The sequence below is a fragment of the Cyanistes caeruleus genome, chromosome 11, assembly GCF_971803275.1.
Source record: "Cyanistes caeruleus chromosome 11, bCyaCae1.hap1.1, whole genome shotgun sequence".
Lineage (NCBI taxonomy): Eukaryota > Metazoa > Chordata > Aves > Passeriformes > Paridae > Cyanistes > Cyanistes caeruleus.
The window spans coordinates 5,827,050-5,850,968 of record NC_141711.1 but is presented as its reverse complement, the minus strand read 5'-3'; the positions used below and the strand labels follow the sequence as shown (position 1 = coordinate 5,850,968).

General features: G+C 46.1%; 1 protein-coding gene across 2 annotated transcripts in view; it reads right to left on the bottom strand.

Annotated features, from left to right (window-relative positions):
- The window catches only part of LRIG1 (leucine rich repeats and immunoglobulin like domains 1), an 87,028-nt gene that overhangs the window by 47,411 nt on the left and 15,698 nt on the right, over window positions 1–23,919 (bottom strand). For both annotated transcript variants that reach the window (XM_086845235.1, XM_086845234.1), the window contains exons 2-3: window positions 4,756–4,827; window positions 80–154 (exon numbers count right to left, since the gene is read on the bottom strand). In XM_086845235.1, the coding sequence (XP_086701361.1) occupies window positions 80–154; window positions 4,756–4,827 (147 nt within the window). The remainder of the gene's footprint in view (window positions 1–79; window positions 155–4,755; window positions 4,828–23,919) is intronic.

Here is a 23,919-nt window from a genome sequence, read left to right as displayed (position 1 = left end):
AGGAGCGTGACACTCATGAAACTGAGAGGCAGCTAAAGCCACCCCACAGAGAGCCCAGAGCCCAGGGACAGTGACTTACAGGTGGAGGGAGCGGACGCTGGAAGCGGCGGATCCCAGGGAAGGAATGGCAGTCAGCTCATTGTTGTCCAGTCGCCTGCAACAAACAGAAAATGAGGGTTAAAGCCAAGCAGCCTGTGCCCAAGCACACAGGAGCAGGGGAGGGCTGGCACTGGGCTCCATCTCAAGGGCTTTGTCTGGACCTCTGATGGCCATACACGAGAGCCACCATCACTGCTTCCACCGTATTGTCTTTACAAGAGCAAGGCCTTTTTCCCCCCTGCCACCCACTCCCTAAAGTGCCAGGCAGGAAAGCATTGTGCCACAGCACACATTGTGCCACTAGCCTGTGTTTCACAGAGTAAAGCCTGAGACAGGAGATTTTTGCACCTTAAGGCCAAGTGTAAGGAATTTAACCCTTTCCCCGAGCTGCAGCCCCTGCTCACCCCACCTCCACACCAGCTCAGGGCCTGGGGGCACAACTCAGTGGCATCCTCTCCATACCAGGACCAGGCTCTGGAAATCCCAGAGGGGTTTCCCCACAAAGGCAGCAGCAGGCAGTGCTGGGCACAGCAATGTCACCAGACATGCCCTGCTCCAGGCAGCTGGGGAGCACAGAGAGCCCCCAGGGTTAATGGAACCACAGGCCCCCCGCTCCTGCAACCACCAGCACAGAGACGTCCCCTGCAAGGGCCTAATGCTTGAAGTCTTTTTCTGACTGAAAACAGATCCTTGCCATGTGACTGGCTCTTCCTTGCTTTAAAGGGCCCTTGTTTGTATGGTGAATTAGTCAATTAATTACTGTAACAGTCGCTCGTCTGGCTGCTTGAAAAATTACTGAATTTCTCAGCCTTTCTTGCCCACTCCCCTCTCATGCTGCAGTGACCACAGCCAAGCCCTGGCCAGGCTCCCCAGGACCCCCAAACCACCTCTGATCCCATTGCTCCTGCCCCAGGCAGAGCCTTGCTGGGTCACTTTGGGCCTTCCCTTCTGCAGGGAATCGTGAGCAGATCAGCATTTGGGTGCAAAGCACAGCATCCCAGAGCTGAGGGGGCTGAGCCACAGGCACGAGTAGGGGCAATCCTAAATTATGTTGGGGGTTTATTCCCCCCCCTTTTCTTTCCTTTAACACCATTTTTGGCAGGTGGGAGAGGGCAGTGGCACATTCATCCCAGAACTTCCCTTCTGGCTCCTCTGAGAGGAGGCAAGATATTTGATTTCACGAGGAGTTCCAAGCACTGCTGGGATAAAAGCTTTCCTCTGCCTCTGACATTAAACCCATGCCTTAAAATGTAAGGGAAAAAAGCCAGATGCATTGCAATTCAGCAAGCAGCTCCACTCTGCAACTAAAAGCTCACTGTTTCTCATATTACAATATGGTCTAGAGCTTCCAAAGGTACAGAGAAAGCTGGAAAGAGCATTAAAATGCTTATTTGAGCATGTTGTCATTAACATCTAACTGAGCATCTTCTGGATAAGAAGCCTGGGTCAGCTCTGGTTAAGCAGCTCTGACACCAACCAGCATCTAACAACTGGTCAAACCCTCCTCTGACATAAGTGTGATGTTCATGTATCAGCCTCCTGTCATGTCAGGAATCAGTCAGAAGTGGTTCTCCCACCTCATTTTCTCTCTTGGCTCACAGGCACCATTTGCTGACACAGAGGAGACAGCCAAGCTCTGTATTTGCCTGGGATTTTCCCTATGTAAAGGAATTGAAAAAGGAAAAAAAAAAAAAAAAATAAAAAGGGGGAAAAGCCCCTCAAAACAGAACAGCTGGGCTCAACAACTTTAAACTTTCAGTCTCCTTCCCCAGCCCTCACCTTTGACGACACAAACCCTCTGGATGCTGAGGCAGAGGAGGAGGGGGGGGCCACCCATATAAAATATTTACAGTCCAGTTGCCAGGCTAGTGTCAAGCTGAAATGGAGCCTGCTCAAAAATAGCACAGCTCTCCAGAGCTTTCAGTGAAAGGCACTTTAGAAAATAAAAGGTGAGTTGTTTGGAGAGGAATTTTAGCATGGTTACTACTTTGTTTGCTACCAATGAGCTTGGAAAGCCTGAGAGCCACAAAACCCTCAGTTTGGTGGATTCCATGAGCCATATGGCCTGAGGAAACACACAGCAGCACCCTCCATCCATCCTTCCAACCAAGGAAGGAGAATGGATGGACACCATGGGATTGTCATCAGATGAAGGCACCAAAGGGGATGAGGGAAAGACCAAGTGACCTGAAGGAAAGTAATGTTCCAGGTCCAGCCCTGACCCTGGCTTCCTCTCCACCACTTATTCCAGAGCAAGTGGGATCACAGGGCTTTGCATCACTTTGAGCCACTAAATTTCATCTTACATAGACTTGCAACTTTTCTTAAAAGCTTCTCACAAAGGCCACCAAAACAAACCACACAAACTACTGCCTAAACTCAGGGGAAGGGAAGAGTGTAGGGTAAATTCTGCTAAGACTTTATCACAATCTCAGTAAAGCAAAGCAGAGCATCAAAGATAAGGTATGAAATTTAAATCTTTTGGCCTGCAAATATTTTCTTTAAATCAAGGGAAAACAAAATGTTTGAAAAATACACCACAGTAATTATTCACATGGAGAGACACACACACAGTTTTAAGCCTTGTGTAATGCTCAGGAACCACAGACACCACGTTTGAAGCATCATGGGAGGTTTCAGGTCTTATCAATGCATCTATTATTTGGGGCAATCTCTTTCCCTGAGGGTGCCTTGGTTTGCCCAGCACAGCATGCACAGAGAAACACTGACTTGCTCTCGAGACATGCCACAGCATGATGCTTATTTCATGAATGTTTGTGAAGTGCTTTAAAAAAGCCCTCAGAAAGAAGATGTTCTGGCAATATAGATGTGGTTCTCCTTGTGAAATGAAGTTTATTTCAGTGGTCTGTGGTTTAGCTGTTACTCAAAAGCAACCAAGATTAGTAGATAGGGCTTTTAATAGAGCTTCTCCCTCACACTTCCCAGAGCCTGCCTTCCAGGCTCTGCTCCAGACCTCTGCCTCCCCTCCTGTCTCCCATTTCTGACTGCTCCCTTTCCCTCCTACCCACTCTTCTGCTGTCTCCCTATTCCCTAACCCTGTCTTTCTGACACAGCAAGCAACTCTTATCTGCCCATTGCTTTGTGTGCTGCATTACTTATCTCCCCAGAAACTCTGACACCTTTTTACAACATTTAATTGTTGGTGCAGGGCTTGTCCTGCTCTACACACGTGCAGCACTTTGCTCAAGGGAATTCCCTACCTGGGGAATCAGAAGCCACACACATTTCCCACCCCATGCTCCCTGATGTCACACGCCTTCAGGCACTTCCATGAATAAAAGCTAAGCCACAGTCATGTTAGGATAATTTTAAAGTCTCTCGGGATCAGGGCTGCAATTCTCTTCTTTAAGCACAGAGCAATTTAAGGCTTTCCACAATTAAAAGGGAAGCTGAGAAAACAGATCCTACAGACAGTGTTCTTCTGACCCACATCACTTTCTCTCTAAACATCGTGAAGAGCTGATTTCAGAGCACTGCAGTCACTTCTGATATACATTCCTCACTTAATCATGATTCCCAGCAAGTCCCTGCCATTCATGTAAACAGAGGAGCCAGGGGCAATGAGGCCAGGAGAGAGATGCTGCGTTAATCCCCACAGTCCAATCCAGCAGGCATCAGTCAGAGAGAATTCCACTTTTTGCCTATTTAAGAACCACAGGATCTGGTCCCTCCATGTGTCCCAGAGCCAACACTTAATGAAAACAGACAGAGGACAAGAGAAAATGCTTGATAGAGCAGAGTATTGTTTCTGAAAGGAAATGTTTCTTCATTTTCCCATGAGGCATCAGTAGCTCTTCAAACAGAGCCCAAACCTCAAGTATGCCAGCGATTCAGCAGGCAAACACGAGCTCACTACCTCAGCCCACCGCCTGCAATTTCAGTCACTTTCGGTTTTTAAATCAGAATCAGAGCTCCAGGAACCCCTGTGAAGGGCTGACAATGCAGCCCCTCTCTGAGTGAAACTGCTGAACCTTCACAGGTTCCTCATCTTCCTTCAGAGATCAGGAGCTTGGAAAACCTGCAGTTCCCTCAAATAGGTTTCTTTTACCAGCAAGGAGGGTCTGGCACAGCCACTCAAACCTTCACCAGCTCCTCTTTTGCCCACCAGAGCAGAAGACAGCTCTGCTGGTTTAGCCTCTTCTAGCAAGACTTCCAACAGAATTTGTTCTGATTCCAAAAGGAGCACAAATGTCTGAGAGAGGAGGAGACACAGTTAAGTGTTTTGTTATCCACTACACTACACCTTTGTTTCCTGGGAACCAACCTGGGCTAGGTTGGCATCAGGTATCACAATCCAGGCTGTTCTGCCTTGCTTCAGGGTTATGCTTTCAGCAAGGAGCTTTGTGTGTATGTTCAGGTGTGCTGAACTGCTCCCTCCAAGCATTGCACAACACAGGGAGGCAAACTCCAATGATTTCCAATAACAGCTCTGCTGTTTGAATTGGATGTTGTGTTCTGCTAATTGATTAGTTTTAAACAAACAGCCCAGGTACAACATGGAGGAGAAAAAACCTCCACACCAAGTCAGACCCACTCATTCAACTTAGCTAAAGGAAGGTACTGTCTTAGGAAACGAGATACAATTTCCTCACAGCCCTGGAAAAATACAATTAAGACCTCTGAAGGAATACTTACACTTCCTGCAGGTTCGACATCTCTGCAAAGGCAGAAGGATCAATCTCTGCCAACTTGTTGTAGCTCAGGTTTCTGTTAAAATAAAAGAGAGTGGGATCAGCAAACTGCAGTCATCCTGCTCAGCAAAACAATCATCCTAATTATTCTGGATTGCACTGGGAGGGTTTGAGTTTTGGGTTTTTTAAAAGAACTTAAACAGGAGAGCAGCACTTTTCTGCTGAATGCATCAGTGAGCTTATTTCATGACAAAAACGTTATCTAGCTCTCCCCAAGGTTCTTGCTCTTTTGCATTAGATTAGTGTGGTTTTAATTTGTCTTCATATTACACAATTACATTTATTATTCTACTATTGGTTATTCACAACCACAAAACTAATCACAGATGAATAGGATATTTCCTGACAAATTAAAATCTGAACTGAAACAATCAACAAACCTTCCACTAAATATTTTATAGCCATATTCACATGGAGTATTTTTTACACCACTCTGTGTTACATACAAAATACATATTTATAGGTATGTACACTTACTATGTGTAAACAAAATATATTCTACATTTTCTAACAAGATGATATAACTAGTCTATCACTAAATGTTTTTTTTAATCAGTGAATACAGTTTTCAAGCCACACAGTAGTACACACTTTGGTCCTCAACAAACCCAGCAGACACTTTCCAACTATCCAACAGCCTAAATCTAAATCGTATTCTAGCACTGATGGATGACAAATGGGTTGTGCTGTATTATCTGAAAGCAGCCTGGTGGGAAGAGCAGATTTGCCTCACAGCACATCCAGAAACACATCCAGAGCTCAACATTCTTCAGGAAGGAACACGCTGCAATGATTGCTAGGGACAGCAAAGAGGCAAAATGATGCAAATTAAGTGCCAACCCCAGGAAACACAAGAGCTTTGCCATGCTCTGCTGTAGCATCAGGCAGTGCAACAGCAGAGTCTTCCCTCCAAGATAGGCACTCTCAGCACACCACACAGGACAGGTCAAACCTGCAGCTAGGGACCAACCAGATCAATTAAGACCAAGTGACTAATGATGCAGAAAGTAACAAGTGCTTTAATTACCATTCTGTATGCAGCGCTGGCATGTTTCTGTGAGTGTGTAATCTAAAGAGGGAGGAGGCAAATTGATGGGTGGTAGCAGAAAAGCAACCACAGTAAATTGTAAGGAAATTGTGAGGGGGACTTCTTTAATTTTACTTTGCTCCACACCCTGCTCTCAGATATTACCCTGGGTAAAATTCAACCCTCCTGCCTCCTCTGCAGGGAGGTTACACCCTCTTACTGCACCTCTGAACACAACCCAAAAGATTCATGGCCTGATTTCAGATAAGCCCTCAAACACTGAGCTGCTTATTCAAACCACCAAGCCAGTCTGACTAGAAAACTGGCCAATCTTCCATGGTTTGGGCTTTTCTTTGCCTTAAAACTGTGCCCACAGAAAGCAAGCAGGTCTGGAACCCAAACAGGTGAACAGGACCTAAGTCACCGAGGCACCGACTGAACTTTTACCAATGCTCCATGACCCAAGGGCTGAGGCACACACAAAGAAAATGCAGCTGCCAGAAGAGCATTGATGGAAAATACCTCTTGAAGTGCTCACACTAAAACACTGCACTCTGTGGCAATGCAGAGAAAAATCCAGGCTCACAGCAGCCTTACAAACACCAAGACTTGAAAGACTACAAAACTTATCAACTTTTCGTGATTAGCAGGAAGTGATAAACACCTCTTTCAAGCTAAAAACCAGATATTGATCACCTGCCCTCTTGTAATGCATTTATGGGAAGTCCTCAAAGCGTTCCCCTGCATGAATCATTTGATGGCACTCACATCACACCATTCCCCACCATTTCAGCTCTGAAGGCAGCTCCTTGCATCATGCCTTAAATGTTCAATTTTTTGCCAATACATGCTGTGGAAGAATGCTCTACAAATCAACAGGCTGGCTCTTAACAGAGCCTAGAACTGAAGCTATACAGGAGTGTAAAACCTAACCAAGCATCTCAGTTTAAAATATGCTGTCCTGTAAGCCCCTACTGTCTTTTAAAACACTCAAGAGACCTTTAAATCAATACCAGCCTGCAGCAGATATCCATTTCACTATGAACTCAAAGGCATTTATCTAAATAAAAGTCAAACTACAGTTTAAACTCAGAGTGTGTTTGAAAGCCAAGTCCATATTCATAGCACAATTACGAATTAAAGCTCAATTTGCCCACAGATTACATTACTACTTTTTTTTTCTTTAAACCACACAGTAAGATCAGGTTGGAGCTTGTCCCTGCCTGATCTACAGGCAAAAAGAGAAAATACAACAGGTAACATCCTACAGGCTCAGCACAATAAAGCCAACACAGAAATACCAGTGACAAAGTAGAAGGGGGAAATACAGCCAGACACAATGGTGTATGAATCCATCTGTTTCCATGTATTTCTATGCCTTTTACTGCAGCCAAGCATTACATTTTTTAAGGTAATGTATTTCTCCTCAGTGCATTCCTCTGCAAGAGGCTAAGAGGTTATTTTATGAAGCAAGAAACAAGAACACATGCACCAAAACTGATCATCCCTACACTTGCCAGAGGGACCAGATCCCTGGCTTAGCCTGTACTCAAGCACTGAGTGACACTGATGTGAACCTCCAAAGTTCACAAGTGAAAAAACAAAGATCTCCATAAATTAAAGGATTTCACGGCCACAGTTTAACGCCACCCAAAGTGACTTTCTGATTATTGCTGCTGCCATTCAGGACATTTGAACATCAAAGTCACTGCACAAGTAGCTGGTTCTTCAGATAGCACAGATAGATCTTGCTGCTCTAGCAACAGAAAGACTTCCCAATAGTTGCTGCAAAAATGCAGGTGAACTCCATTGTCTTGCACACCAAAGTCTTCAGTTCTCCCCACACTACTCACTCCAACCACCAAGTATCCTCATTAAATACACAATACACTGCTCAAAAACCAGTGGGGAAATGAGAGCTAGAAATACACTCAGTACAAAATAAACAGGAGACTTGAAGTTACGTAGATATGCCAAAATAAAGTTTACTGAGTTTCCGGCACTAGCTGTATTTTAACTTATATTAAAATACCCAAGAATTTCTAGCCTGAAGCACTAGCAATCAAAGGATGTGTTTCCCAGAACTCTGATCCCCTCACTAGGCAGTATTTGGCATGCCAGTCACAGGGTTTAAGTGAGAGAAAGAATTAACGTGCTCCAATAGATAGATCATTGGGACTGGGAGTCAGCAAACCTCTGTCTATTCCTGGCTCTCTTAATCTCCTGCTGTGTGACCGGGTCATGTCACATCACCTCTCCAGAGCTTTTGTTTCCACAGCCACCCTTTGTCTGTCTTGTCTATTTAGACTGTAAATAAAATTGAGGTAGGTATTGTCTTGGTTTGCCTGATGCTGATGAAATGAGGCCTCAATCTTGGTTGGGCTCCAGTAATGCAAATAAAGAAGGGAACTCAAAACTTGAGGTCATGGGTGCACCCGATGCTCTCCACCCCTAAGTGTGGGTCCCAAGTGTCCAGCAATGAACGAAGCACTGCAGGGCTTTAATGTCCCCACCAGGTCAGCCTCTCTGAGCCGAGCAGAGCAGCAGTGCAGGCTGAGTGGAGATGCCAAGCCTGGGGGCACAGCTGTCCCATCATGGAAAGCTGTCACATTTCCTCTGCTCTGTACCACAGAACACATTCCCCCTCTCGAGGAGCCCTTGGGATGATGGCACAGTCACCCAGTGGAGCGCTGAACAAATGCTTCTGCCATCACTTTTCCAAATTGTCTTCCTCAAATAAACAAACCATCAACTCCCAACACCAAAACCTGTCCTTTCCCAAATCAGTATTTTCCCAACCCTTTGAGGTATCTCTCACCCTGGGCATCTCTTCAAAGGCATTTATAAAGCATCACCTATGGTGCTTCATGCCAGTTCCAAGAGCCCATGTCTTTGGTGAGTGTTCTGTCCATTTCCTGGCACCTACACATGAGGTTAGCTGAGCCCAAAGGTGGGACTGCCAACAAACTGCCCAGTGCCCTGGGCCTGCTTCTCTGCATGGGTACGTGTTTCTGTTGAATTACTCGTGGAAAGATATTTTGGTCCCTCCAAGGCAACTGTGGAAAGAAAACGGAAGTCAACTAATAAAAATTCAGGACAAGAGCCTGGGCTGTAAGTTCAGGGAAGCAGCCTAAGGTTAGAAGTTTTGCAGCTGACAGAGGAGAAGGAGCAGAACCACCAACCTGAGTGGCCCCTAACATTCAGACTGTTTTTTACATATCAACTTTTATTGAACAGGAAAAGTTGGTAGATATTTTTAAACTTTATTCTGATTTACTGGCATGAGAAGTGCCCTGCATATTTTTCATCCATTGCAGGCTTCAAGTCTTCCTTGTATTGGCTAATCCAACAATGCAGGGGTTTCCCCTCTTGTCACTAAGATGGCCATGATCAGGAACTGAGAGCCTGTTAAATCAATATGGGAAGGGCCCTGTTCTGTCTTTTCAACCATTCCAGTCTCTAAATAAGAAAGCAGTGTTTGCCTTCAGTTGGCATTGTGAAAGTGGCACTGTAGATCACTGAACACTACAGAGACTGAACTGAAAGTCTTGTTAAATAACTGGCTGTGTTCAAACTACCTCCCAAAAGAAATAATGCTGCCACAGAAAGAGTCCTGCCTGCCAGTGAGGAGGGATCAGCCAGCTCCTTGACCTGTGAGAAGCCAACCCTGCCTCCTTGGGCAAGGTGCAGGCTAGACTAGGAGTTTATGTACAAGTTTTGGCTCTGCTTTGGAACCTTGAGCAGTGCAGAGAAAAGCCACCTCTCTGTTGAAAAGAGAGGTGCCTGTCTGGCTCACCAGACAAAGGAACAGAGACATATATGGCTCCTGGTCTCTGCTCACCACGATGATGGCTGAATTCTGTTCTGCAAGGTGAAAGTTTCCGACCCTTGCATCAAAACCATTTATCTGTCAGTGCAGAAGATTATTGTCAAAAGTGTTTCTGCACCTTTTGATGACAGGAGAAAAGGAGGATGGCTTGAAATTCTGTCACTGCCAACTGTGGCTTTCATTAAACACTTTGTCAACCGTTGTCATAACACAACTTTTCATTGCTCCTGCACAAAAGGGAGCCGAGGGCCCAGAACAATTGAGCCCTGCAGTGGAAATTCCTCTGGCTCATCTGTCGAAAGATAGCTGCCTAGTCTGCAGCTTACTGAATAGGCACCATCCTCTTCCCACATGTTTGTAGATGGCTTTACAGCGCTGGAATGGAGGCCTCATGCACACTTGAGTGGGTATGAAAAGCATGGCTGCAGCTGAATTAGCTTGGGGACGGGGGCCAGGGGAGCAAGAGAGGGAGCACACTGCCCATGCTAAAAGTCTACAGCCATGCAGGAAGAAAACACACTCAAATGTCTCTTTTAAACAAGCTTGTGAGGTGCCAAGAGAGATGGCAGGGTCCTTGTAAGCAGTGACAGGTGAGCATTAATGCTGAGGCACAAAGCCATCAAAGAGATCACATGGATTCAGGTGGTTGCATGGATTATCAGGGCAGAAAAAGTAGTTTTGGCCCATTTTTTTTTATTCCTGTGCACAGGACAAGTCCAAAGTCTACTCCCATGAGGCAAGAACAGCCAAACAGCTACTGCAGCCTCTTGTCATCCAGTCCCTTGCTCTGGACATGCTCGAGCACCTCTGTGTGTCCTGTAGTGAGGGGCCCAGAACCAGTCCCAGGATGCATGGCCTCACCAGCTGAAGATGATCATGGCCCAGTCCTGCTGGCCACTCTACTGCTGGTACAAGCCAGGGTGCCACTGGCCTTCTTGGTCACCTGGGCACTCACTAGCTCATGCTCAGAGAGCTGCCAACCAGCACCTCCTGCTCCTTTTTCACCAGGCAGCTTTCCAGCCACTGTGCCCCAAGCTGAGCCCCTTGTGATCTCTGGTTTGTGCTGCCTCCAAGTGCAAAGCATCCAGCTTACAAGAGACTGAAATGGAGCACAGAAATGGCCCACATCAAGCATGGGAATGAGTTACCTCCTAGGAGGAGATAAAAGCACCAAAATACAGGGCACCAGAGAGGTGGATGTCCCAGCTTGCTGCTCTAAGTGCTTGGGAGAGAAGGGGACTCTGCAGGACACAGAGAGGTTACATAGCACCCACATGGGTGAAGCTGTGCCCCACCACTGAGAGGTTCTGTTAGTGGCTCAGCTGATGTGCTCACTCAGGCTTTACTTATGCCCTTGTTCAAATTAGCAGCAGCAGCAGCATCACATTGGCTTGGGTTAACAGCCTGCTCACATAAGGAGCTTTATGTGCAGGAGGGAGTCAACTTAAGGGCAGCCCTCGAGCCATAATATGAGCTAATTTGACAGTGAAGACAAACTTTGAGAGGTCATCCAGACACCAAGAAAACTGCACCATGAATCACTCTCAGTCATGACCAACAATACAGTCTAAAGGAAATTCCTGCAGCATGATCCCCAAAGAATCAATACCACACCGATTCCAGTGGACGTGTGCAGCCATTAACGCAAAAAATACTAATTAAAACCACATCACTGAGAAGTGTTGTGCCAGACTACAGTTTAATGCAGCATGTGGTTGGTATGGTTTGAGAAACTTGGGAATGATCTTACCTTCAAGTGACTTCCAGGAACTCAGCCCTGGCCCTTCCTCCTGCTCTGCCACTCTGTGCTGACAACTTTGGGTGCACGCACATCTGGCACAGAGGTGCCTGGTGAGCACCCACCACAGCTGGTCAGCTCAGGGATGTAAACATGAAAATCTCTATCACTGTGGACTGCCAGACCCCAACAGGCAGCACAGGATGAGCAGCCACACTCTCAGGGCTCAGGAGAGGCAGGAGTCCTGTGCAGGAGCACTGGGTAACACTGCACTGCTGCTGGGGCTTCCACATCTCCTACACCAAGAATTTTTACAGGCTTATTGTCTCTTTCAACAGGGCAGTGTCAGGTTATTTTAGGCCCTGTTTGGCTTACACAAATGTGTTTTGACAAAACCTAGGATCCCATTTCCTCCTATTTTAATAACCTTAGCAAAACTCAGAGTTCTTGTCTGCTTTTTTCTTGTATTTTTCTTGGAAGATCATTTCCACCAAACACCCCTATTTTATTTCTTAAGACAGAAGGCTTAGATGCAACTTAATCTTCATAATCACACACATATGCAAATACTCCATAACACATTTACAAAGCACCTGGGTAACTCAGGTACTCATGGACCTCATGCTAGGACTCTGCACCATCAGAAGAGACACAAGGATATTCATTTCACTGAAGTTTCATCCTGGCCCACTCAACAAGTTCTCAGTACTTCAATTGTGCCACATTCCAAAAAAAGTGAGGTTTCAAGAAGTGAAGTAATTTGAAAGTCATCCAGTGAATCTCAGTGGCAGGGGTAGGACTGAGCCCCTGTCCCTGCAGTGAGACCCCCCAGACCCAGCAGTGCTCGTGGCTGGGGCATGAACAGCCCCTCTGTTTCCTGGGGACATGCACAGCCCTTCCCAGCAGCTACTCAGGGACTCAAACCAACAGAGGACAGCAGGGCAAAGGGAGTACGAATGACAAGGTATTCAACAAGGCTTTTTCTGCTCTCCTGAGAAGAGCATTAGCCACAGGCACACAGCCTCTGAGGCTGCAAACCCTCTTGTGGGGGCCACACTTTCCTCTGCTCCCAGCAAGAGAGCCCAGTGAAAGGCAGCATTGTATGCAGGGAACAGGGGATGCTGCAGGGGTTAGGGCAGGCAGGATTTAATTGCAGCAATCTTTCTCTATATTTGCCTCTTCTATTAAGCTTCACTGCCTGAAGGAGAATGATCCTCTCCAAAACACACTCAGGCATCAGCTCCAAGGACTGCATCAAAGCAAAAGCACATTTCAAAGGGGGCATGAGCATCTAAACAAGAATAACTGTATTTAATTTCACGTAAAGCAATCCTGCTTTGCCACCTGTGACAGGTAAGCAGTTGGAAGGAAAAGCAGGATGTGGAAGGTTTTTTAACCCACAAATAAAACTCCACCCATCATCTGCCCTGACACCCATAGGGTTTGCTCTGGGTTTATTGCTTTAATTAAAGTGCTAACTACTGCCATGAGAAAGACATATCCCTAAAACAAAAACCCTGCAAGTTGGTTGCTTGACTGTATATGAACAAACTCACCTTTTTCTAATTTGATAGCAAATGTCTCTTTCTTGGTGATTCTGCATCCACAAAGCAAATCACATCGTGTCTTAAACCACTGAAGCAAGGGCTGGATAGCCCAGCTGATAAACAAAATACTCACAAAAGAAATTGCTCCTGCTTCCATCACCACTGTGTTTCTTTGCTAAATCAATAAAGGCCATGACTTCTTCACTAGTATTTTCAATTAAGGTTCCCCACTGTGTATTCAACATATTAAACCAATTTATTGAGGATTAAAAACTATATAATTTACTATACATATCTGCTCAGCCTCCATTAACAATAACAGACTACATTGATAAATCAGCATTAAAAGTGCTATTTACAGTTTCAAAAATGGCTCCTTCTGCAAAGCAAATATTTTCATCTGAAAGTTGTGCAACTCTTCACAAGTACTCACAGCAGATAAACCATGTTAAACCTTTGGCTTTTTCAGATGTTTGGGAAGACCCACAACAGCATGTTTGACTGCTGGCAATCAAACCCTCCCCACCACGTGACTTTGCAAAATCCAGCTGTGGGTTAGAAATTGAGTGCAGAGAGAAGAGAATTCAGAAATTCCTCAAACACTCTTCAAAATTTCCATGATTTTAGAAAACTTCCAGGGTCAATCATTCATTAATAGTGAATAAACCATATTTCAATCTAAGTTTTCTCAGAGAACACAGAATTTTAATGGGCTCTTTTTAGGGACTCAAATGGTTTCAATCCCATCTGCAAGTGATCCTAGTAAGCTCAGATACCTTAACCAGCCAAAATGATATTTTTCCACTGCTCCAACACCACTTTTTATCAAAAATATTAATTTAGCAAATGCACAGCCTGGCACAACACTCTGGGTGCCACTCTACAGCAGCACCACATCTGCATTACTGCACAGGAGGATGGGGGATCCCCAATCCCTGAGGAAGAAGGAACTACCCCTTTGCAGAGCCCACCATGAGCAAGACCTGCCCAGTCACTCATCAGTGGTGGGGACAGGGCACCCAACCCTCTCACATTGTGTTTGCTCACTGCTTCGCTCTCTCGTGGCTCTCATCAATGGTTAATCAGGAAGGACTGATCTCTCCCCCCAAAAAATGCCTAGAGGTGGCACAAAGGAGTATTTGTGCACTGGTTAAAACCAGTCAGGCAAAGAGCTGGGGGAAAAGCTCTAAACAGTGTGCAGGTTTTTCCTGTGGCTCAGGCAATGGGGGCTCACTCCAGCTTCTCCTGCACTTGATGCTGCTTTTCACCCACATGAAGGGGCTGCATCACCTCCTGCTCTCATACAGTGATGGTACCCAAGTGTTTTTAGAGGCTTTTCCCAGAAAGAACCACTGCTGTCCTGTCCTGCACCTGGCTGGCCACGACACTCAGCTGTTCCACTGCTGGCTGCTCCTCCCCAGCCACTCAGTGCATCTGCTGAGCTGCCATCCAGGACAGCTCTCAGCACAGACTGAGGTGAAGCTCTGCCTCCTTAGATGTGCTGCAAAGTTTAACATGCCCAGGGACCAGAGCCAGCCCACCCAGCTGGACCAGCCAGGACAGAGGCCACCCCTCCTAGCCCTGCTCCTCTCTTCCCCCTGGCAGCAGGGACTGCAGCCTCACACAACACGCAGGCAACTCTGCAGCTTTGCACAGTGGATATAAGAATATAACAATAATAATAATCTGATCCCAGCAGCACCCCAAGTGGAATTATAACACTGGACTCCTTGCTATATCCACCATAAACTCACTCAGCTTGAAATCTACCAGAACAAGGACATTCCTGGCACTTTCCAATGCCATGGACTGAAACTGAGAGGTTGGTCAAATCCAAACATCTTGTGTATGGAAAGGAATGATGTATATAACCTCAAACCATCTCAAGGACTAGGTATCCATGGGCTGTCTATGGCTGGCAGCGCTGCGTGGTGCAGGGCCAGCTCTAATCCCCCAGAGGTGCGAGGAACACATGGCAGACAGCTCTCCCTTTCCAGTTTAAAAATAGCTCTTCTCTGTAATAAAGAGCAGCATTTTAAGGGCAAAGCCTGAAGATTTTAAGCTTAAAAACCCCTGAGCTGGCCATCCTGGCTGGAGGTGTGTGGTTCACACAAGCATCTACCCCGGCTTCCTTTCGAGTAATCAATGTCCAATCATAATGCACTTCCACTCCAAGCACTTTGGTACTGCCAACAAAGCACCAAGCAATTTAATGGATTTCTAACCCCAAATTGGAAGCTGTACTACATCCAACTGCTTCAATTTGTTCAGCCTTAGAGGAAGCCCCGGGAACAAAATGCTAGAAATAAAACCACATGCACTGATAACATTACAGAAATAGATACACCAAGAAGCAAATGTTCTGTCCCTTTTATCTGACCTCCAACTTGGTTTAATTGACCTTCAAGATGGAAAGACTGTGTTTAAAACAAGCCATTTCCACCTAGATCAAGAGTAATAAAAGTGTGAGTGTCTGTGAGTGTGCTCTATAAAAGGTTCTTTCCTACCTCGATATTAACATCAGGGTAAGCTGTCAGAACAAGCATTCAAACTCTTTTGGCATAACTGCTGTATTGGTTTTTGCCTCTGGGCCAGCTGCAATGTCAAAGCAGATGGAGCTGAAGCTCGAGTCTCTGCCCAAGGAATGCCACAAAGTCATTTAGGGAACAATTAAACCTATTGCTGCTTTACTGCCAGCCTTACCAATCCTTACACACATGAATCTCACATGTGTACATTCATGATTAGCTTGCACATGTGCCTTCACCTGAGCATTCACAGCCACAAAGGCAGCTCTAAACACAAGTACCCATGCATGTATGCACGAGGCAATACAACCCCAGTGATGTACACAGCTAGGAAGGCTTTATCAGGGGAGTTTGGGACAGCTGTACAACTTATAACTAAATTGTGAAGAGCGCTAGTAAAAATCTTTATTGCGCTCTGCCCCGGCATATAATGTCACATCTTTTACAGAAGCACTATTTTAAAAATCTTTGAGAGCTTTACAGTTCTTATTGGTGATGTTTTTCAGCTCCTTCCACTTACAAAGCCAGATTTCTGTATTGGTGCAACCCAGACTGCAGAAAGTCTCTCAGAAGGAGAAAAAGTTATAGGCAATTAAATTATAGAACGTCCTTCAAAAGAGCTTGCTCTTCCCCAAGTCTGCTATCTCAGAACTTGGCATGGTTAAGAATCAGTCATTATTTCCAGTGGCTGCAGTTTTTTGCTCTTTGGGTCACTTAAACTCTCAGGAGCCCTGGGCAAACGGGGCTCCAGGCAGAGCCAAGGGCTCTGATGTGGGCTCATGAGCCCACATTTGTTCCTGCTCCCCACCTCTGTGCTGTTTGAACCCTGCATTAGCATCAGTCAGGCACCAAAGCTGAGCACACAATGCTTTCAGATCAGAAAGGTATTTTTTCATCTACTTCAAAGGGCTCTGATGTACTTTGCTGGTTGGATGCTTTGATTTATTATTCAATGAATTCCCTTGGATTTGCACAGTTTCTCAGCTAAAAGCATCACAGCTAATTCAAAGGGAATTTAGATGCTTACGGTTCAGTCAAAGAAACTTTCCCTTCTATAGATTTTTATCCTTTCCACATTGCAGAGGGATGGGGAGGGGAAACAATGGGAAACAATAAAGAACTCACTCTCCTGCAAAATTCCTGGATTCAGAAGGTACTTGGATAAACTAGTTTCTTCTTTTAAGTATTATTACTGGAATAATATATGTAATATACTGGAATCATTCTGCTCCACTTGGCATTTCAGATAAGATTTTTTTGTTATAACTATCTTAAGTTTCCGCTCACCAGAGGATGTGTATTTGTCACAGGAGCTCCAGTCCCAGCTCCAAGGACAGGGAACCCCTTCATCTGAAGGGATGCTGCAGTCAAGCAACAAATTCTGCACAAAGATGCTAAAAGGCAGACAGTTCCCTCCCTCTTGCTTTGAGCCCACCTCATTCAGGCATAATCCAAAGTAGATACTATCTTGAACTTACCTAATGGCCTTTAATATTTTTTAAAAGACCCATAATGAAGCTCCATGTGGGTGGCCACCTGGCTGCCCTGAAAATAGAAAAGCTAACACTGCAATTTGGCAGGAACAGAAATACCCTTTCCCTCTTAGGAGTGGTCCTTGTGAGCCCAGGCACTGTGCCAGGGGCCCACCATTCTCTACACAACCTGCAGTTCTCACAGGGCTCTTTGGCTTCACACCAACTCCTGCTCCAAAACGTGATTATCTGGGAAACATGGATGCAGAAGGTGCTCCCAAGATTTGTTCTCACAGTGAGGGACACAGGTGCACTCATTGCCTGGAGAATTCAAACCATGTCCTTTTGAAAGCAGTCAGATTAATGTCTATGAAAATAATAAAAAATGTCACCAATTCAAAGATATCAGAGAAAGAAAAGTTAGGGCTTGTGGAAAGCACTGCTGCTCTAAGCACAGACAGCAATGGGAAAAAGTGCAGCAACTCACGTGAAAAGATGAAGAAATCCTGAGATGAACCATGATGGAGAAGCCAAAGCACCCCAAAAGAGGAGACATGGGAGAGATGAAAGTGGGCAACACCCAAGGAGACCAGAGGGTGACAGCACCTCACATGGCCGAGAAAACACAGGAAAGGAACCCCTGTGCAATTCAGCACCACATCTGTGCAGCCATGAAGAGCAGATAGCTGAGACCTGCCTGAAGGAGAGACTTCCTCAGTGCTTCCCAAAACTGGGCATTGCCAGGAGCAGGACCCTGGGTCAGACCAGTGTGGGAGAGCACATGCTGTGCACACTCCCTATTCCCAGCCTGGCCAGACTTCAGCAATGCCACATTAAAAAAACACATTTTCCTCAATTTGTCACAGCAAGTGAGGTATGAAATAATAATAAAAAAAAACTTTCCAGATCTTCCAAACTCTCCAAGTCTTTGCAAACCAATCAAAATTGTGTAAAAATAAATTGCAGTGCATTTTATAGGGGAAAATAATTCTACTGCAACTGGTAACACATAACCTTGCTTTTCTCTAACAAAACCTACAGGAAATGGCTCTGCAAAAGTTAACTAAGTGATACTGAACTTTCTCCAGAGTGTTGTATAGGAAGTAACTGCAAAAATGACTGCCCAATTTAACCTTTTGTCCAGTCTGCACTACAGAGCCACACCACAGAGGTATCTGGCTGATGTTAACAATCCTCTGGTGTATTCTCCAGAACTGCAGCAGAGAAAGCAGGTTATCTCACACATGCTCACCCTTGCCACGGCACAAAGCCCAGGCAGCCCACTGCTGATGAAAAACAGTGTTTTACAATTTTCCCTTTCTCTGGCTGGCAGTTGGGTTTTATTTTGTTTTTTAAAGACGTGGTGCAAAAAGCAGAGCAGATGCCTGCATGCCCTGCATTCAGACCTGTGCCAGGCTGGCAGTGCTGACACACCAAGGGTGCCCCATCCCTCTGCACATCTGTCAGACATCCACCCCTTTGTTAGAGATATCATCATGTGATATCTGACTATTTGTGGGTGAAAGCTCTTTTAGCACCCATCACTTACACTCACTGAGCTTCTCTCCCTTCACTCACCACCCCAAGATGGGCTGCAGCAAGTGCCAGGGAAGGATCTCTTGCACCCAAGGCATCTCAGGAAGGGCACATCTGCCAAGAAACCTGGTGTCAGGCTTGCCTGGAGCTCTGTAATAACACAATTCCACAAACTGAGCCAAGCTGCCCTCCCCATCCTTTCTCCCCCACCATCCACATGCTCCAGAGTGGAGAAGGTGCTGCTGCAAACACAGGAAATAAGTCTGGTTTTCAGCCTTCATTTCTTTTAATTAAAAAGGAAGAGCTACAGCTTTATACATGCATAGATACACACATATATATATATTTACACACATCTACTAAATCCCCAACATCTCCATTCAGTCTTCACTTTCCATTAAATACACTGTATTGAGGGAGGGAAAAAAAAAAAAAAAAATCCAAGAAACCAAGGCTTTTCCATATCCCCACAAAGCTTGGGTCCTGTGTAATTGCTATAACCAGGACAGAGCTTCAAGAGCTGCAGAACACTGCTTGATCACATTAGCCAGCAGGAAACCATTTCATGCTCTTTTTTTTCAGCAAATTTGACACCACCACCAAAGTTGCTCCAAGACACATAAAAAACACACCAAAAAACCACACCCATAGGGGAGAGAGCCAAAAAATCAGTCCAGAGCAAGGGAGGCTCACAATAAAATGCCCCCCATAGAATGACACTGAATTCAATATACTGAAACAGGCACTGGGAGGGAAGCCAGTACACAGGAATATTGCAATCAGCCTTGGGAATTAGCTCCAGTAGGTTGTTTCTTTTCCTGCAGCCCTACACTTACAGCAAGTCACGTGAATACAATTACATAAACTGTACCTTTTCCATGAACACCTTCACTGCGATAAAGGCTCTCATTCTGCTCCACATAAAAACACTCTCCACAGGTTTATAAGCTTTAATTGCTATGAGAACTCATAAAAAGTGCCCAAATAAGTCTATTTAATGGTTACACATTAACCATCATACACCTCCAGGCTTGTGTTATCCACCTATTTGCTAAATCAATAAACTGCTCATAGGCAAACTTTTGAAAAACATTGCTGCTGCTGAAAACGTTCTGTTTCTGTTTACTAATAACTTCATAAAATTAATTGAAAACTCCCACCCATATCTGAAGTTTTCTGCTTAGCTCATGTAGGGAGGAAAAAAGCAAGCTGGTTTTCAGCAAAGAATCAACCTCAAATATCTTGTGCTTGAATTTGGATGCTAGCCCATAAGGCAATGCAAGAGCAGTACAAACCCAGGCTGGGAAAGACTTATGTTGAAGGAAATACGTGAGAGTGTGTTTGTCTGCAGAGACAGAGCTCCTCTGAGCCTGAGGAGAAAAAGTCCTTAGGAATCTCCATAAGCTTGGACAGCCAGGAGCAGGGAAGCTGTTCACATGAGCAGGACAAACAGGAAGCATTAGCAAGGGGTTCTAGGACAGCAAACACCCAAAAATGTTATTAGCAATTAAAATTAAGGTCATTGCACTCACTGGATTGACCCCTCTACCTTTACCTGCCACACTGGTGGGTGTCTGCAGCCCCTGAACGAGCCAGGACAGAAAATCTCCGCAAGGTTACCTGTAAGAGCACTCTAGCAGTGCCCCACACCACAGTGGAGGAGGGCAGACAGCATTTCAGCTCTCTGCCCTGTACCCAAGGGGACAGCAGTCACTTGATGCTGCCCAGCTGTGGCACTGACAGATGTCCCCGTGTGCCATCAGCCACCTCACAGACATGCAGGTGACAGCAGGGGCACGGGGCCAAGCCCAGCACCCTCTGCCTCCTCTGGGACTGGGAGAGGATGAGCCAGACTCAATCACAGTCAGGCTGCTTGGCCAAGTGTTGATCAAATCCAGCTATTTCACGAAGTTTCTGGAATGCCCAGCCAGCTTCAATAGTCTCTGTGCTTTGCTGTGAAATCCCTAGGGTATTTATGAAAAGCTGGCAAATGGCTCCTCAGACATCCTCCCCCATCCCCTGCCCCCTTTATAAGTCAAACTCAGTCTGAAATCCAGAGCTGCACTCTGAAATCCCAGCATGGCTTTCTTCTCCAAGCACTCCCTGAGGACTCAGCTTGGGCAGCAGAGCCCCACACTCTGACTTGGATCCCTATGGAGAAGGGATGATCCTGTGGGTGGGACCCTCAGCAACTTGGTCTGGTGGGTGGCTTCCCTGCACAAGCCAAAGGGGTTGGAACTAGACGGGTTTTAAAGCCCCTTCCTACCCAAGCCTCTCTGTGATTCCAACAATTCACGACTCTGGAGATGGAAAACACAGCACATTTTCCCTGGGCAGGTCCCCCTGCCCCCATATCCCCTCTCTCCCAGCCCATCTGCAGACCCTTCCAGGGGGGCAGACAGACAGCGGGCACTTCGCACCTCCCCACCATAAACCTGCCCACAGCAATTATCCAGCCCCATTCCAGCTGGGAACACATTGCTGTTTCATTTAGAGCCAGAGCTGCAGGGCAGCTGGCCCCAGCTCTGCACCGAGAGAAGCAGAGACCCTCCACCAGCAGAGGAAATGCAAACACAGGGGGCTCACCCTGCCTGCCCCCCTGCCTCTACCCATCTTAAAAATTAATCCCGATTGTAAAAGCTGGAGCGCAGCCTGTGTTTCAGGCTGAATAATAAGGCGAGGCCTTTATAAATAAGGAATCACTGTTCAGAGGGAGGGGAAATTATAAAGGTTATTTAAATTAAACACAAGCCACACAAACAAATAAACCTCACTGTCTTTCCCCCCCCCAGCCCCACGCTGGCTGCCTGCTCTGCACATGTTATCTGCAAACCGCAGGGAAAACCGTGCCCTGCTCTGTCCACGCTGTTTCACAATCTGCTCGCTCTGAACCTTACACCAGGCCAGGAATTAAACAAACATTTCCTCCTTCCCCGGGATTTCCCCCAGCCCCATCCAGAGCTCGGCTCCCAAGTGCAGCGGGCACGGGACTGATTGAGTTCCGAGAGGTCAGCGCGCCCCTCACACCTCCCACAGCCCCCAAAAAGCACCCGAGGGGTGGCTGGGGCTGGTGATGGAGCACTCAATGCCCTAGCACTGGGAAAAGCAGCAGGAAAGCTGGGGTGGGCAGGTGTCCATTGGATCCTCCCACAAAAAACTGCCCAAAGAAACAGGAGAGTGTCTCTGTCAGACCCATCCCAATGCTCCACTAAGGGAGAATAAAGGCACCTAAGCCACCAAATCTCCCCATTCCTCATCATCAGTGGGGGGAACTTGTTTGTAGCTATGCTCAGAAAGGAACAAGGCCATGGATGTCTATCCTCTTCCCCAGTAAGTTTAAAATTGGAATAAGACGGGGCTGGGAAGGGTAAGGGAGCTCCTGGCAGGCTGCAGGACCAGGGGCAGGCAAGGGAGGGAGAGCAGCCAGCACAAATCCTTTGGCCTTGGATGGTCTGGGCTCATCACCACAGAAAAGAGGAGCCCCCCACCCTCCCAAAATACACAGCACACAGCCAAGGTGGGAATGGAGGGCAATAATAAGACATCCAGAGATAACAGGAACACTCTGCAGAAGTCAATTAAAACCTTAGCCCTGGAGACACAAATCCTCAGAAAACCGGACTTCTTGTGCCCATCTTCATGCATATCACTGAGGTTACAAGTAACTGCAGCAGAAAAATTCTATGAGAAGTTTTCTCTTAATTTGCCATGTTACCAAACAGGTTTGTGTTACAAATTTGGAGTTTATCTTCCTTGGAAAACTCTGGTCATAGCAGGGAACCAGCAATGATTTAAACCAAGGGGCTAAACACTGGGGAAAAGTCAGGTTGGCTGAATTTTTGTGTGGTTGCTGCTATTTAATGGCAATGCCTCATTAAAATGTGGGATAAAGGAAGCTTTTGTTAATGACCTCCTCTTTCCCTCCCTCACGTACCTTCCCCTCAGGGTTTTGAGATCACATATAAAACACATCCCCAAGCTCCTCAAGGGATTTCTTTTTTTTCCCAGCAAAGCTAAGGCTGACAAGACTTGACATTCCTGAAATGTTTAAATGAGGAAAGAGAGAAACAACATTTTTTCAAACCCACTTTATGCATCAGAGACAAGCAAAAATTGGCCCAGGGCCAAAAGAAACCCAAAAAAAATGTCAAAAATATTTGCAAGATCATCTTAAATACTCCCAATGTTCCTGACAGAAAAGTCCCCAGCTGCACAGTGGACCCACGCTGAATACTGCACATTCCTGGAGGGAGCTGTGGAGCAGGGAGACAGAATCCACAAGCTGCCAGTCTGTTCCCAGCACTCCATGGGGACAGTACCACCACCAGCATCACCCACAGCAGAGCCTGAGGAGCCTGGCAGGGACCAGCCTCCCCCTTCCAGCAGGTGGGGAGCTCAAAAAAAAACCCCAAAACCCACATCCCCGGGGCTTGGTAATGAGCTTGGGATTTGGAAACCAGGCTAATGAAGAGGTAAGAGCCAAGATATCTGATTTCTGCCAAATACCAGGAAAAGCACACTGCTATCAGTAGCCATTATATTAATTAATTCGTACACCAGCCTATTTTGTAGCTTTTTCCAGGCTGGGATTTCACTTTCCCGATGCTGTGGGACAGAACTGGGCAAGGGAAAGGGTGCAGATGGAGCTCTACAGCTTGCAATAAAACCACTGAAGGTGATAGAAACCAGATGTGGATGGTAACCCCATGTGTTCCGAGAGGTGTTACAGCTCCATACGTCAGACACAGCACGTCAAACACCGCGGAGCAAGCACCCACAGGGCTAAAATACACTCAGGAGTAGTGAGCATTCTGAGGGGTGCAGAATGGGTTAACAGGAACCCACTGAGCTCCACTGGCCAATTATCCTTCCTAGGTTTACTAGCACAGAAATTTGGGCATCAAAGAGGACCACAGTGTTCCACTTGTGGAGTAAACTCCTTTCACCAACATCACTTCACACTTTCTAGAGTGCAAAGTTCGTGCTGATATTGTTGGCTTTCTTGCTCCCTGCTTTTTTGGCACCATCCCTCCTTCTTGGCTGCTCATTAATATGCAATCAGTACATTAAAGGCTTCATTCCACAGGCCCAGCCAGGCTGCAACAGCCTTTTCCAGCAAGTGCTGTCTTGTGCAGGACAGATGTGCAAATGCATTTAGGTGCTCCCAAACAGTCAAAATTAAAACCCAAAGCCCTGCATTCCCACCAATTGTTGTTTTACAGAACAAGGAATTATCACCATCAGTGCCAAGAGTGTCCAGATAAAACCTGGAAGTGATATTGAATTTACACTCATTATGCTTCACTCCTCCATGCACTGCTTACACTACTGATGTTCTGCACCATTTCCAGACTGACTGATCGTAGCTTCATGGCAAAGGCTGCCTGGACACACTTGGCAGTGAGAAAGTTTCCAGCATTTGCATTTGAAT